The following is a 15,000-nucleotide window of genomic DNA, read 5'->3' as shown; positions in this document are numbered from 1 at the left end:
CACACAGACACACACACAGACACACACATATACACACACACAGACACACACACACACACACACATACACAACCACATATATAACAAAAAAACAGACACACACACACACACACAAACATATACACACACATATACACTCACACAAACATATACACACACACACAGACATATACATTCACATATACACACACACAAACATATACATACACATATACACACACACAGACACAGACACACACACACACACACAAACATATACACACACATATACACACACACAAACATATACATACACATATACACACACACAGACACAGACACACACACACACACACAAACATATACATTCACATATACACACACACAAACATATACACACACACAGACACAGACACACACACACACACACAAACATATACATTCACATATACACACACACAAACATATACACACACACAGACACAGACACACACACACACACACAAACATATACATACACATATACACACACACAAACATATACATTCACATATACACACACACAAACATATACATACACATATACACACACACAGACACAGACACACACACACACACACAAACATATACACACACATATACACTCACACAAACATATACACACACATATACACTCACACAAACATATACATACACATATACACACACACACACAGACATATACACACACACAGACATATACACACACACACACAGACACACACACAGTCGCCCAAACACAGACACACACACACACAGACACACACACTCAGACACAACACACAAACATATACATAGACACACACGCTCTGTTAGTTAGCTACACAACAGTTTGTTTTTCAGATATTAGCATGCTAACGTTAGCTCTGTTAGTTAGCTACACAACAGTTTGTTTTTCAGATATTAGCATGCTAACGTTAGCTCTGTTAGTTAGCTACACAACAGTTTGTTTTTCAGATATTAGCATGCTAACGTTAGCTCTGTTAGTTAGCTACACAACAGTTTGTTTTTCAGATATTAGCATGCTAACGTTAGCTCTGTTAGTTAGCTACACAACAGTTTGTTTTTCAGATATTAGCATGCTAACGTTAGCTCTGTTAGTTAGCTACACAACAGTTTGTTTTTCAGATATTAGCATGCTAACATTAGCTCTGTTAGTTAGCTACACAACAGTTTGTTTTTCAGATATTAGCATGCTAACGTTAGCTCTGTTAGTTAGCTACACAACAGTTTGTTTTTCAGATATTAGCATGCTAACGTTAGCTCTGTTAGTTAGCTACACAACAATTTGTTTTTCAGATATTAGCATGCTAACGTTAGCTCTGTTAGTTAGCTACACAACAGTTTGTTTTTCAGATATTAGCATGCTAACGTTAGCTCTGTTAGTTAGCAACACAACGGTTTGTTTTTCAGATATTAGCATGCTAACATTAGCTCTGTCACTTAGCTACCTAGTTAAAGTCCTCATTATTTAATAGCTGATAATGTTTTCTTCCTATAATCAGAATCTGTAAAGTAACTAAAGCTGTCAGACCAAAGTACAAGAGTTCCTCATCATTACATATCACTCACCTTGGCTTCATTTTAAGACACATTTCCATATTTTTCATACGAAATATTTAAATGTTAATAGAAACAAACACATTTCATACGACTGAAATTGAGTTACGTACCGGTATAGGGCGATAAAATACACAGAAAATATATGAATGAATAAATACAATCTGACATTTCGTGGGCTTTCTTAAATACGCTGAAAATTGCACAGAGTTTGGTTGGTGTCACATAAATGCAGTGCAGTAAAAAACTGGCCTACAAGAGTTGCTCATCATTACATATCACTCATATTGGCTTTATTTTAAGACCCATTTCCATATTTTTTAGACTAAATATAACACATTTCATACGTACCGGTATAGGGCGATAAAATGCACAGAAAATATATGAATGAATAAATACAATGTCACATTTTAAAGCCGTTATTTTTAGGGGACTTTTCCCTTTATTTTTGCCAACATAGGTGTTGATCGACAGATGGTTTATCCAATCAGCTAACCAGGATTTTCAGACAGCGCTAGCCCTAATTCTGTTAGCTGCTCGCTAATGCTTTTTCCTCTTGGATCCTTCTTTTGGAATATGGACCAGGAACCTGAAATGGGGCCTTTTATTCCTAAATTCTGGTTACACAAACGGTAAATCTCCTTTACCGACATGCTGCTAGCTTGCTGAGCTAACGAGCTATGCTTGGCCTGCAGCAGCAGCAGGGTAGCCTGGCTCGTGGTTGTATCTTCATACGCTTCGTTGATCTGATTGGTTGATTTGGCCCATCTATCACCAACTCTAGGTGTGAATATATCTGACTGGCTTTCTAAAATACTCTGAAAATTGCACAGAGTTTGGTTGGTGTCACATAAATGTAGTGCAGCAAAGGACACAACACACACACAAAGGACACAACACAAACACAAAGGACACAACACAAACACAAAGGACACAACACACACACAAAGGACAGAACACAAACACAAAGGACACAACACACACACAAAGGACACAACACAAACACAAAGGACACAACACACACACAAAGGACACAACACACACACAAAGGACAGAACACAAACACAAAGGACACAACACACACACAAAGGACACAACACACATACCAAGGACACAACACAAACACAAAGGACACAACACACACACAAAGGACACAACACACACACAAAGGACACAACACACACACAAAGGATAGAACACACACACAAAGGATAGAACACACACACAAAGGACACAACACACACACAAAGGACACAATACACACACAAAGGACACAACACAAACACAAAGGACACAACACACACACAAAGGACACAACACACACACAAAGGATAGAACACACACACAAAGGACACAACACACACACAAAGGACACAACACACACACAAAGGACACAACACACACACAAAGGACACAACACAAACACAAAGGACACAACACACACACAAAGGACACAACACACACACAAAGGACACAACACACACACAAAGGATAGAACACACACACAAAAGGATAGAACACACACACAAAGGACCGCAACACACACAAAGGACGCAATACACACACAAAGGACACAACACAAACACAAAGGACACAACACACACAAAGGGACACAACACACACACAAAGGACACAACACAAAGACAAAGGACCCAACCACAAAAGACAAAGGACACAACACACACACAAAGGACACAACACACACACAAAGGACAGAACACACACACAAAGACACAACACACACACAAAGGACACAACACAAACACAAAGGACAAAACACACACACAAAGGACACAACACACACACAAAGGACACAACACAAACACAAAGGACACAACACAAACACAAAGGACACAACACAAACACAAAGGACACAATACACACACAAAGGACACAACACACACACAAAGGACACAACACAAACACAAAGGACACAACACACACACAAAGGACACAACACAAACACAAAGGACCGCAACACACACAAAAGGACACAACCACACACAAAGGACCACACACACACAAAGGACCGCACACAAACACAAAGGACACAACACACACACAAAGGACACAACCAAAACACAAAGGACACAATACACACACAAAAGGACACAATACACACACAAAGGACACAACACACAAACAAAGGACACCAACACACACACAAAGGACACAACACAAACACAAAGGACACAACACACACACAAAGGACACAACACACACACAAAGGACACAACACACAAAGGATAGGAACACACACACAAAGGATAAGAACACACAAAGGACACAACACACACACAGGACACAATACACAAAAGGACACAACACAAACACAAAAGGACACAACACACAAAGGACACAACACACACACAAAGGGATAGAACAACACACAAAGGACACAACACACACACAAAGGACATACACAAACACAAAGGACACAACACACACACAAGGACACAACACACACACAAAGGACACAACGCACACACAAAGGAAAGAACACACACACAAAAGACACACACACAAGGACACCAACAGACACAAGGATAAAGCACACACACAAAAGGACACAACACACACACAAAGGACCACAACACACACACAAAGGACACAACACAAACACAAAGGAACACAACACAAACACAAAGGACACAATGCACACAAAGGACAACAAAACACAAAGGACACAACCCCAAACACAAAGGACACAACACACACAAAGGACACAAAACACACAAAGGACCCCACACACACAAAGGACCACAACACACACAAAAAGGACACAACACAAACACAAAGGACAAAACACAAACACAAAGGACACAACACAAACACAAAGGACACAATACACACACAAAAACGACACAACACACACACAAAGGACACAATACACACACAAAGGACACAACACACACACACAAAGGACACAATACAAACACAAAGGAACACAACACACACACACGGACGCAACACACACAAAGGACAAAACACACACAAAGGGACACAACACACACAAAGGGACACAAACACAAACACAAAGGAACACAACCCAGAAACAAAAGGACACAACATACACACAAGGACACAACACAAACACAAAGGACACAATACACACACAAAGGACCTACAACATAAACACAAAGGACACAATACACACACAAAAGGACACAACACCTGCCCAAAGGACACACCTTTCTACACAAAGGACACAACACACACACAAAGGAAACACGTGAGGTGTGGCAGGCGATTTCAGAAGAGGGTCGCTTTACACACACTCGGCACACTAAGACACACACACACACACTAAGACAGACAAACACACACACACAGAGAAGAACCCGCACATACTCCAGAGGTGAGCACACACACACACACACACACACACACACAGGTGACACACACACGCGCATACCACACTCAGAGGTGTCCCCACACACAAACACCGGAAGATTGCACCGACACACAGAGGACACACACACGCCGCCGTCGCACACACACACACACACACAGTAAGACACACACACACACACTAAGACAAACAGACAAACACACAGAGAAAAGAAAACACATACTCCAGAGGTGACACGCACACACACACACACACTAAGACAAGGACAAACCTGCACACACACACACAGAAAGACGCACACACATACTCAGAGGTGACACACAAAACACACAAACAAAGACAAACACACCACAAAAAACACACACAACGTAGACACACATACACTCAGAGGTGACACACACCAGAAGACGCAGACGCACAGTTACGCAGAAGAAGCGTTACGCTACATACACACGGTAACACAAAACGACGAAACGCACAAACGCATAGCACACACAAAAAAAAAAACACAATAACACAAACACACACACAACGCACAAACGCACAAACGCACAAACAAAAAAAAAAACGAAAAAACTTACACACACACACACAGTGAACACACACACACACACACGTGAACGCACAACAACGCGTAACGCACACACACACACACGGTAACACACTCCACGCGATACACCACGCTACGCACACACACACACACACACACACAGTAAGACACACAGCTACACACACACACAAGACACAGTGACACCGCACACACATACACTCGGAAGGTGACACACCACCACACACAGCTTACAACACCGCGCACACACACACTCAGAGGTGACACACACACTGAAGAGAGACACACAAAGGGCACACAGTGAACCGCACACACAAGACAAAAAAAACTTACACACAAATTGCGGAACACACACTAATAAGACCACACACACGGTAGACAGTACCACACACACACTCAGAGGTGACGCACACACACAAGGGGGCAGACACACAGACACACAGACCGCCAGTGGGACCCACACTTCAAGGTGACCGCACACAGAAGACCCGCACACACACACAGATACAAGACACACACTCAGAGGTGGCTCACACACAGAAAGACTTCGAACCACACAGACACAGAAGACGCACACCCACACAGTAAGACACACACGGTAGACGCAAACACATAGACACACAGACACTCACACTCCAGGTGACTACACACCAGAAAGACACACACACATACGCCCGAGGTGACGCCCACCCGATAACACCGCACAGTAAGAGCACGCACAGTAAGACCGCACACAACGAGCGCCCCACACACAGTGAGCAAACACATAGACACGACTCACACACATACTGCACGCACACACTCAGAAGCGACACACACACACACAGAAGACACACACAGGGTGACACACAAAAATACACACACAGAAGAGACGCACACACACACCAAGGCACAGACACACACACACACACACACACACACAGAAAGACACACACACACACACAGACACAGAGAAAGACACACACACACACACACACAGACACAGAGAAAGACACACACACAGACCCACACTGGGCTCAGTGGTTTGTGATGTCGGGGATCAGGCAGCAGTGAGGAAACAGCAGCAGACTGTGATCGCTGCGTTTACACAGCAGCAGCGTTCATAATTAATGACCAAAACATCATCGCCGCGGCGCCGGTTTGACTCCACGGCTGGATCAGATGTTACGCTGCCGAAATCCAACGCCGCAGGAACTCCCTCGGTGCCGAAATCCCCGAAACACAACCTGTCGTCTGAGGCTATTCAAGCCTATTTATAGAATCAAATCCTAACAAGAGTTTAAAATTATATTTTTGGGGCATTTTTTAATGCAATGTAATGTATACTTTATTAAAAAATTACAATGTTTTGTCGTAAATCACACTTCATTCAAAGTGGACAGAAACTAAATCAAACTACCAAAAGCCGTCTTGGTTCATCTTTCCACTGTTCCAACAATCACCACTTTGGTTTGGTTGAAATAAACCCTTAATTCACCCATTTACATGTGGAGATATGCTGGCTCTATACACGCTAAAAGTCCTGATTATTTACATGGAGTCTGGTGGAGATATGCTGGCTCTATACACACTAAAAGTCCTGATTATTTACATGGAGTCTGGTGGAGATATACTGGCTCTATACACGCTAAAAGTCCTGATTATTTACATGGAATCTGGTGGAACTATTACTGGCGCTATCGCGCCAAAGTCCTGATTATTTACATGGAGTCTGGTGGAGATATACTGGCTCTATACACGCTTAAAAGTCCTGATTATTTACATGGAGTCTGGTGGAGATATGCTGGCTCTATACACACTAAAAGTCCTGATTATTTACATGGAGTCTGGTGGAGATATGCTGGCTCTATACACGGCTAAAAGTCCTGATTATTTACATAGGTCTTGGTGGAGATATGCTGGCTCTATACACGCTAAAAGTCCTGGTTATTTACATGGAGTCTGGTGGAGATATGCTGGCTCTACACTACGCTAAAAGTCCTGGTTATTTACATGGAGTCTGGTGGAGATATGCTGGCTCTATACACGCTAAAAAGTCCTGGTTATTTACATGGAGTCTGGTGGAGATATGCTGGCTGCTATATATAAACACGCTAAAAGTCCAGATTATTTACATGGAGTCTGGTGGAGATATGCTGGCTCTATACATGCTAAAAGTCCTGATTATTTACATGGAGTCTGGTGGAGATATGCTGGCTCTATACACGCTAAAAGTCCTGATTATTTACATGGAGTCTGGTCGGAGATATGCTGACTCTATACACGCTAAAGTCCTGATTATTTACATGGAGTCTGGTGGAGATATGCTGGCTCTATACCGCTTAAAAGTCCTGATTATTTACATGGAGTCTGGTGGAGATATGCTGACTCTATACACGCGCTAAAAGTCCTGATTATTTACATGGAGTCTGGTGGAGATATGCTGGCTTTGCCAAGCTAAAAGTCCTGATTATTTACATGGAGTCTGGTGGAGATATGCTGGCTCTATACACGCTAAAAGTCCTGATTATTTACATGGAGTCTGGTGGAGATATGCTGACTCTATACACGCTAAAAGTCCTGATTATTTACATGGAGTCTGGTGGAGATATGCTGGCTCTATACACGCTAAAAGTCCTGATTATTTACATGGAGTCTGGTGGAGTTTGGTGATGGTGATTTCGGGGCTGTTTCATGTTAAACTAAAAGGATCTTACTCTTTAACTAAAAGGTCTCTCTCTGTAGGGATCCATCCCATAATGTTGACAGACACTTAGAATAATAATCTGAGTCTATCAGCAGCAATAACAGAACTTTTAGTGACTCTAACTGCTGCTGAACATTAGTCCTGTAGGGTTACAGTACAGCTTGGTTCTGGTTTAATACTGGACCAGGTTCAGAGATTGTTGTTCACATCAGACACTCAGAGACATGGAGACAGAGAGGCCAGTGTAAGTGTCCATGCTGGCGGAGGCTTGTCTGTATTTTTAAGTGTTTTCAGAGTGTTTGAGTGGAATAAGTGTCGTCATCCTTCTGTGACGTCTCTGCTGATAAATTTAGAGCTTCGTAGATATTTATAGTGTGAGCTACGAGCTGCTGTCCGGCAGACAAATCACCTCACACAGGATCTATATCTGCTGCTGCTGTTCTGCCACAGCAGGGATCCTCAAAGTCATTACTCAAAGGTCCGCATTTGGTGTTAAGTTTAAGGTCGCAGGGCCGGAATGATTGGCAATGACAAAATAACATTTAATCAACCCACATTTTAACTTTTAAATGACATACAAGACAACGTCTCCATGTTTCTGATGGGAACAACAATATTTGACACTGTTCAAAACAGAAACAGCTGAAAAATCACCGTCACCAAACTCCACCAGACTCCATGTAAATAATCAGTGCTTTTATCATCGTAAAACACACTTCATTCAAAGTGGACAGAAACTAAATAAAACTACCAAAAGCCGTCTTGGTTCATCTTTCCACTGTTCCAACAATCACCACTCTGGTTTGGTTGAAATAAACCCTTAATTCACCCATTTACATGTGGAGATATGCTGGCTCTATACACGGTAAAAGTCCTGATTATTTACATGGAGTCTGGTGGAGATATGCTGGCTCTATACACGCTAAAAGTCCTGATTATTTACATGGAGTCTGGTGGAGATATGCTGGCTCTATACACGCTAAAAGTCCTGATTATTTACATGGAGTCTGGTGGAAATATGCTGGCTCTATATACGCTAAAAGTACTCATTATTTACATGGAGTCTGGTGGAGATATGCTGGCTCTATACACGCTAAAAGTCCTGATTATTTACATGGAGTCTGGTGGAGATACGCTGGCTCTATACACACTAAAAGTCCTGATTATTTACATGGAGTCTGGTGGAAATATGCTGGCTCTATACACACTAAAAGTCCTGATTATTTACATGGAGTCTGGTGGAGATACGCTGGCTCTATACACACTAAAAGTCCTGATTATTTACATGGAGTCTGGTGGAAATATGCTGGCTCTATACACACTAAAAGTCCTGATTATTTACATGGAGTCTGGTGGAAATATGCTGGCTCTATATACGCTAAAAGTACTGATTATTTACATGGAGTCTGGTGGAGATATGCTGGCTCTATATACACTAAAAGTCCTGATTATTTACATGGAGTCTGGTGGAAATATGCTGGCTCTATACACACTAAAAGTCCTGATTATTTACATGGAGTCTGGTGGAGATATGCTGGCTCTATACACACTAAAAATTCCTGATTATTTACATGGAGTCTGGTGGAGATATGCTGGCTCTATATACGCTAAAAGTACTGATTATTTACATGGAGTCTGGTGGAGATATGCTGGCTCTATACACACTAAAAGTCCTGATTATTTACATGGAGTCTGGTGGAGATATGCTGGCTCTATACACACTAAAAGTCCTGATTATTTACATGGAGTCTGGTGGAAATATGCTGGCTCTATATACGCTAAAAGTACTCATTATTTACATGGAGTCTGGTGGAGATATGCTGGCTCTATACACGCTAAAAGTCCTGATTATTTACATGGAGTCTGGTGGAGATATGCTGGCTCTATACACGCTAAAAGTCCTGATTATTTACATGGAGTCTGGTGGAGATATGCTGGCTCTATACACGCTAAAAGTCCTGATTATTTACATGGAGTCTGGTGGAGATATGCTGGCTCTATACACGCTAAAAGTCCTGATTATTTACATGGAGTCTGGTGGAGATATGCTGGCTATATACAGCGAAAAGTCCTGATTATTTACATGGAGTCTGGTGGAGATATGCTGGCTCTATACACGCTAAAAGTCCTGATTATTTACATCGTAGGTCTGGTGGAGATATGCTGGCTCTATACACTACACAAAAAGTCCTGATTATTTACATGGAGTCTGGTGGAGATATGCTCGCTATATACACTAAAAGTCCTGATTATTTACATGGAGTCTGGTGGAGATATGCTGGCTCTATACACGCTAAAAGTCCTGATTATTTACATGGAGTCTGGTGGAGATATGCTGGCTCTATACACGCTAAAAGTCCTGATTATTTACGGGAGTCTGGGGGAGATATGCTGGCTCTATATACACACTAAAAGTCCTGATTATTTACATGGAGTCTGGTGGAGATATGCTGGCTCTATACACACTAAAAGTCCTGATTATTTACATGGAGTCTGGTGGAGATATGCTGGCTCTATACACGCTAAAGTCCTGATTATTTACATGGAGTCTGGTGGAGATATGCTGGCTCTATACACGCTAAAAGTCCTGATTATTTACATGGAGTCTGGTGGAGATATGCTGGCTCTATACACAGCTAAAAGTCCTGATTATTTACATGGAGTCTGGTGGAGATATGCTGGCTCTATACACGCTAAAAGTCCTGATTATTTACATGGAGTCTGGTGGAGATATGCTGGCTATATACACGCTAAAAGTCCTGATTATTTACATGGAGTCTGGTGGAGATATGCTGGCTCTATACACACTAAAAGTCCTGATTATTTACATGGAGTCTGGTGGAGATATGCTGGCTCTATACACTAAAAGTCCTGATTATTTACATGGAGTCTGGTGGAGATATGCTGGCTCTATACACGCTAAAAGTCCTGATTATTTACATGGAGTCTGGTGGAGATATGCTGGCTCTATACACACTAAAGTCCTGATTATTTACATGGAGTCTGGTGGAGTTTGGTGATGGTGATTTCGGGGCTGTTTCATGTTAAACTAAAAGGATCTTACTCTTTAACTAAAGGTCTATCTCTGTGGGATCCATCCCATAATGTTGTGACACTTTACACTGCAGTTTGTTTCTTGTTTGTATGTGTGTGTGTTGTGTGTCTGTTATTATTGTGATGTGATATTATTGTTTGTGTGTGTGTATGTATGTGATGTGTGATGTTGTAAATGTGTGGTTGTCTGTGTGTGTGTCTGTATATGTGTGATAGTGTGTGTGGTGATATGTGTATTATATTGTGTGTGTCTGTATGTATTGTGTGTGTGTGTGTCTGTATATGTGTGTGTGTGATGATGTGTGTGTGTGTGTGATGTTGTGTGATGTGATGATGGTGTGATATGTGTGTGTGTGTGTGTTGTGTGTGTATTATGTGGTGTATATGTGTGTCTGTATATGTGTTATTGTTATTGTTTTTGTTAGTGTGTGTGTCTGTGTGTGTGTGTGTGATATTGTGTGTATGTGTGTGTCTGTATATGTGTGTGTGTGTGTCTGTGTGTGTGTGTATGTGTGTGTGTCTGTGTGTGTATTATTGTTTTGTGTGTGTGTGTGTGTGTGTGTGTCTGTGTGTGTGTTGTGTGTGTGTGTGTCTGTGAGTGTGTGTGTGTTGTTGTGTTTGTGTCTGTGTGTGTCTGTGTGTGTCTGTGAGTGTGTGTGTGTGTGTGTCTGTGTGTGTGTCTGTGTGTGTATGTGTGTGTGTGTGTGTGTGTGTGTGTGTGTGTGTGTGTGTGTGTGTGTGTGTGTGTGTGTGTGTGTGTGTGTGTGTCTGTGTGTGTGTCTGTGTGTGTATGTGTGTGTGTGTGTGTGTGTGTGTGTGTGTGTGTGTCTGTGTGTGTGTGTGTGTGTCTGTGTGTGTGTGTCTGTGTGTGTGTGTGTGTGTGTGTGTGTGTGTGTGTGTGTGTGTCTCTGCAGGTGAACTTTGTGGTGTGCCAGCTGTGTGCGTTGCTGTCGGCCTTCTGGTTTCGTCTCTTCCTCCATCCCAGTAAGACCAGTCCCTTCATCAGACACGCGGTGGCCACTCTGCTGGGACTCTACTTCGCTCTCTTCTGCTTCGGCTGGTGAGATGACCAAACACACACCGTGGCATTTAGCCTATCCATAACCAACCACGTTAGTTAGGTTAGTTTAATTAGTTTGGTTAGTTTGGTTAGTTTAGTTAGTTTAATTAGTTTAATTAGTTTGGTTAGTTTGGTTAGTTTAATTTAGTTAGTTTAGTTAGTTTAGTTAGTTTAATTAGTTTAATTATTTTGGTTGGTTAGTTAGTTTGGTTAGTTTAGTTAGTTTAATTAGTTTAATTATTTTGGTTAGTTAGGTTAGTTTGGTTAGTTTAGTTAGTTTGGTTAGTTTAGTAAGTTTGGTTAGTTTGGTTAGTTTGGTTAGTTTGGTTAGTTTAGTTAGTTTGGTTAGTTTAGTTAGTTTGGTTAGTTTGGTTAGTTTAATTAGTTTAGTTTGGTTAGTTTAATTAGGTTGGTTAGTTTAGTTAGTTTGGTTAGTTTAGTTAGTTATTTAGTTTAGTTAGTTTGGTTAGTTTAGTTTGTTTAGTTTGTTTAGTTTAATTAGTTTGGTTAGTTTAATTAGTTTAATTAGTTTGGTTAGTTTAGTCAGTTTGGTTAGTTTAGTTAGTTATTTAGTTTGGTTAGTTTAGTTAGTTTAGTTTGGTTAGTTTAATTAGTTTGGTTAGTTTAATTAGTTTAATTAGTTTGGTTAGTTTAGTCAGTTTGGTTAGTTTGGTTAGTTTAATTAGGTTGGTTAGTTTAGTCAGTTTGGTTAGTTTGGTTAGTTTGGTTAGTTTGGTTAGTTTAGTCAGTTTGGTTAGTTTAATTAGTTTAATTAGTTTGGTTAGTTTAGTCAGTTTGGTTAGTTTGGTTAGTTTAATTAGGTTGGTTAGTTTAGTTAGTTTGGTTAGTTTAGTTAGTTATTTAGTTTAGTTAGTTTGGTTAGTTTAGTTAGTTTAGTTTGGTTAGTTTAATTAGTTTGGTTAGTTTAATTAGTTTAGTTAGTTTATTTAGTTTGGTTAATTTAGTTAGTTTGGTTAGTTTTGTTAATTTAGTTAGTTTGGTTAGTTAGTTTGGTTTGTTTGGTTAGTTTAGTTAGTTAGCTTAGTTTATAACCCTTTAACACACAAAAATCTCACAATAACAACACAGAGGTCAGGGGTCAACCCTGACAGACTTAAAGAGACAGTACTCCAGAAAAACACCTGGTCTGTGTTTGTGTGTGTGTGTCTATGTGTGTGTGTGTGTGTCTGTGGGTGTGTGTGTCTGTCTGTGTGTCTGTGTGTGTGTGTGTGTGTGTGTTGGTGTGTGTGTCTGTGTGTGTGTGTGTGTGTGTGTGTGTGTGTGTGTGTGTGTGTGTGTGTGTCTGTGTGTGTGTGTGTGTCTGTGTGTCTGTGTGTGTGTGTGTGTGTGTGTGTGTGTGTTTGTGTGTGTGTGTCTATGTGTGTGTGTGTGTGTGTGTGTCTGTGGGTGTGTCTGTCTGTGTGTCTTGTGTCTGTGTGTGTGTGTGTGTGTGTGTCTGTGACTGTGTGTGTGTGTGTGTGTGTGTGTCTGTGGGTGTGTCTGTCTGTGTGTGTGTGTGTGTGTGTGTGTGTGTGTGTGTGTGTGTGTCTGTGACTGTGTGTCTATGTGTGTGTGTGTGTCTGTCTGTGTGTCTGTGTGTGTGTGTGTGTGTGTGTGTGTGTGTGTGTGTCTGTGACTGTGTGTCTGTGTGTGTGTGTGTGTGTGTGTGTGTGTGTGTGTGTGTGTCTGTGTGTGTGTGTGTCTGTGTGTGTCTGTGTGTGTGTGTCTGTGTGTGTCTGTGTGTGTGTGTCTATGTGTGTCTGTGTGTGTCTGTGTGTGTGTGTCTATGTGTGTCTGTGTGTGTGTGTCTATGTGTGTGTGTGTGTGTGTGTGTCTGTGTGTGTGTGTGTGTGTGTGTCTGTGTGTGTGTGTCTGTGTGTGTGTGTGTGTGTGTGTGTGTGTCTGTGTGTGTGTGTGTGTGTGTGTGTGTCTGTGTGTGTGTTTGTGTGTGTCTGTGTGTGTCTGTGTGTGTGTGTGTGTGTGTGTGTGTGTGTCTATGTGTGTCTGTGTGTGTGTGTGTGTGTGTGTGTGTGTCTGTGTGTGTGTGTGTGTGTGTGTGTGTGTGTGTCTGTATGTGTGTCTGTGTCTGTCTGTGTGTGTGTGTGTGTCTGTGTGTGTGTGTGTGTGTGTGTGTCTGTGTGTCTGTGTGTGTGTGTGTGTGTGTGTGTGTGTGTGTCTGTGTGTGTGTGTTGATATTATATAACAGAGACAGGTCCAGGATGTGTTAGCCTAGCTTAGCACAACGACTGGCAGCAGTTGGGAACTCTTCCACCAACTCTGATTGATTTCGTCAGCTGTTTACCTGAAGTTGTACTTCCTGTTTGTGTCTCCAGGTACGCCCTTCACTTCCTGGTTCAGAGTGGACTCACCTACGGTGTCATGATCCTGACCGGAGTCGAACACATGCACAAGTTAGTTTCACCAAGTCCTCCTAACCGCTGCTGCTGCTCCAGGTGCATTCTGGGTGTGCTGGTCTTACAGGGAGGTGTGTTCAGGTGCATTCTGGGCGTGCTGGTCTTACAGGGAGGTGTGTTCAGGTGCATTCTGGGACTGCAGGTCTTACAGGGAGGTGTGTTCAGGTGCATTCTGGGCGTGCTGGTCTTACAGGGAGGTGTGTTCAGGTGCATTCTGGGCGTGCTGGTCTTACAGGGAGGTGTGTTCTGGTGCATTCTGGGAGTATTGTTATCTTGAGGCAGTGGGAAG

General features: G+C 41.8%; 1 protein-coding gene across 2 annotated transcripts in view; it reads left to right on the top strand.

Moving 5' to 3' along the window:
* Positions 1-15,000, top strand: part of mboat2b (membrane bound O-acyltransferase domain containing 2b) — a 35,450-nt gene that overhangs the window by 1,382 nt on the left and 19,068 nt on the right. For both annotated transcript variants that reach the window (XM_039781746.1, XM_039781747.1), the window contains exons 2-3: positions 12,152-12,297; positions 14,631-14,708. In XM_039781746.1, the coding sequence (XP_039637680.1) occupies positions 12,152-12,297; positions 14,631-14,708 (224 nt within the window). The remainder of the gene's footprint in view (positions 1-12,151; positions 12,298-14,630; positions 14,709-15,000) is intronic.

Source organism: Perca fluviatilis, chromosome 18 (assembly GCF_010015445.1).
Source record: "Perca fluviatilis chromosome 18, GENO_Pfluv_1.0, whole genome shotgun sequence".
Taxonomy (NCBI): Eukaryota; Metazoa; Chordata; class Actinopteri; order Perciformes; family Percidae; genus Perca; species Perca fluviatilis.
This window is presented reverse-complemented; position numbering and strand designations above follow the sequence as displayed.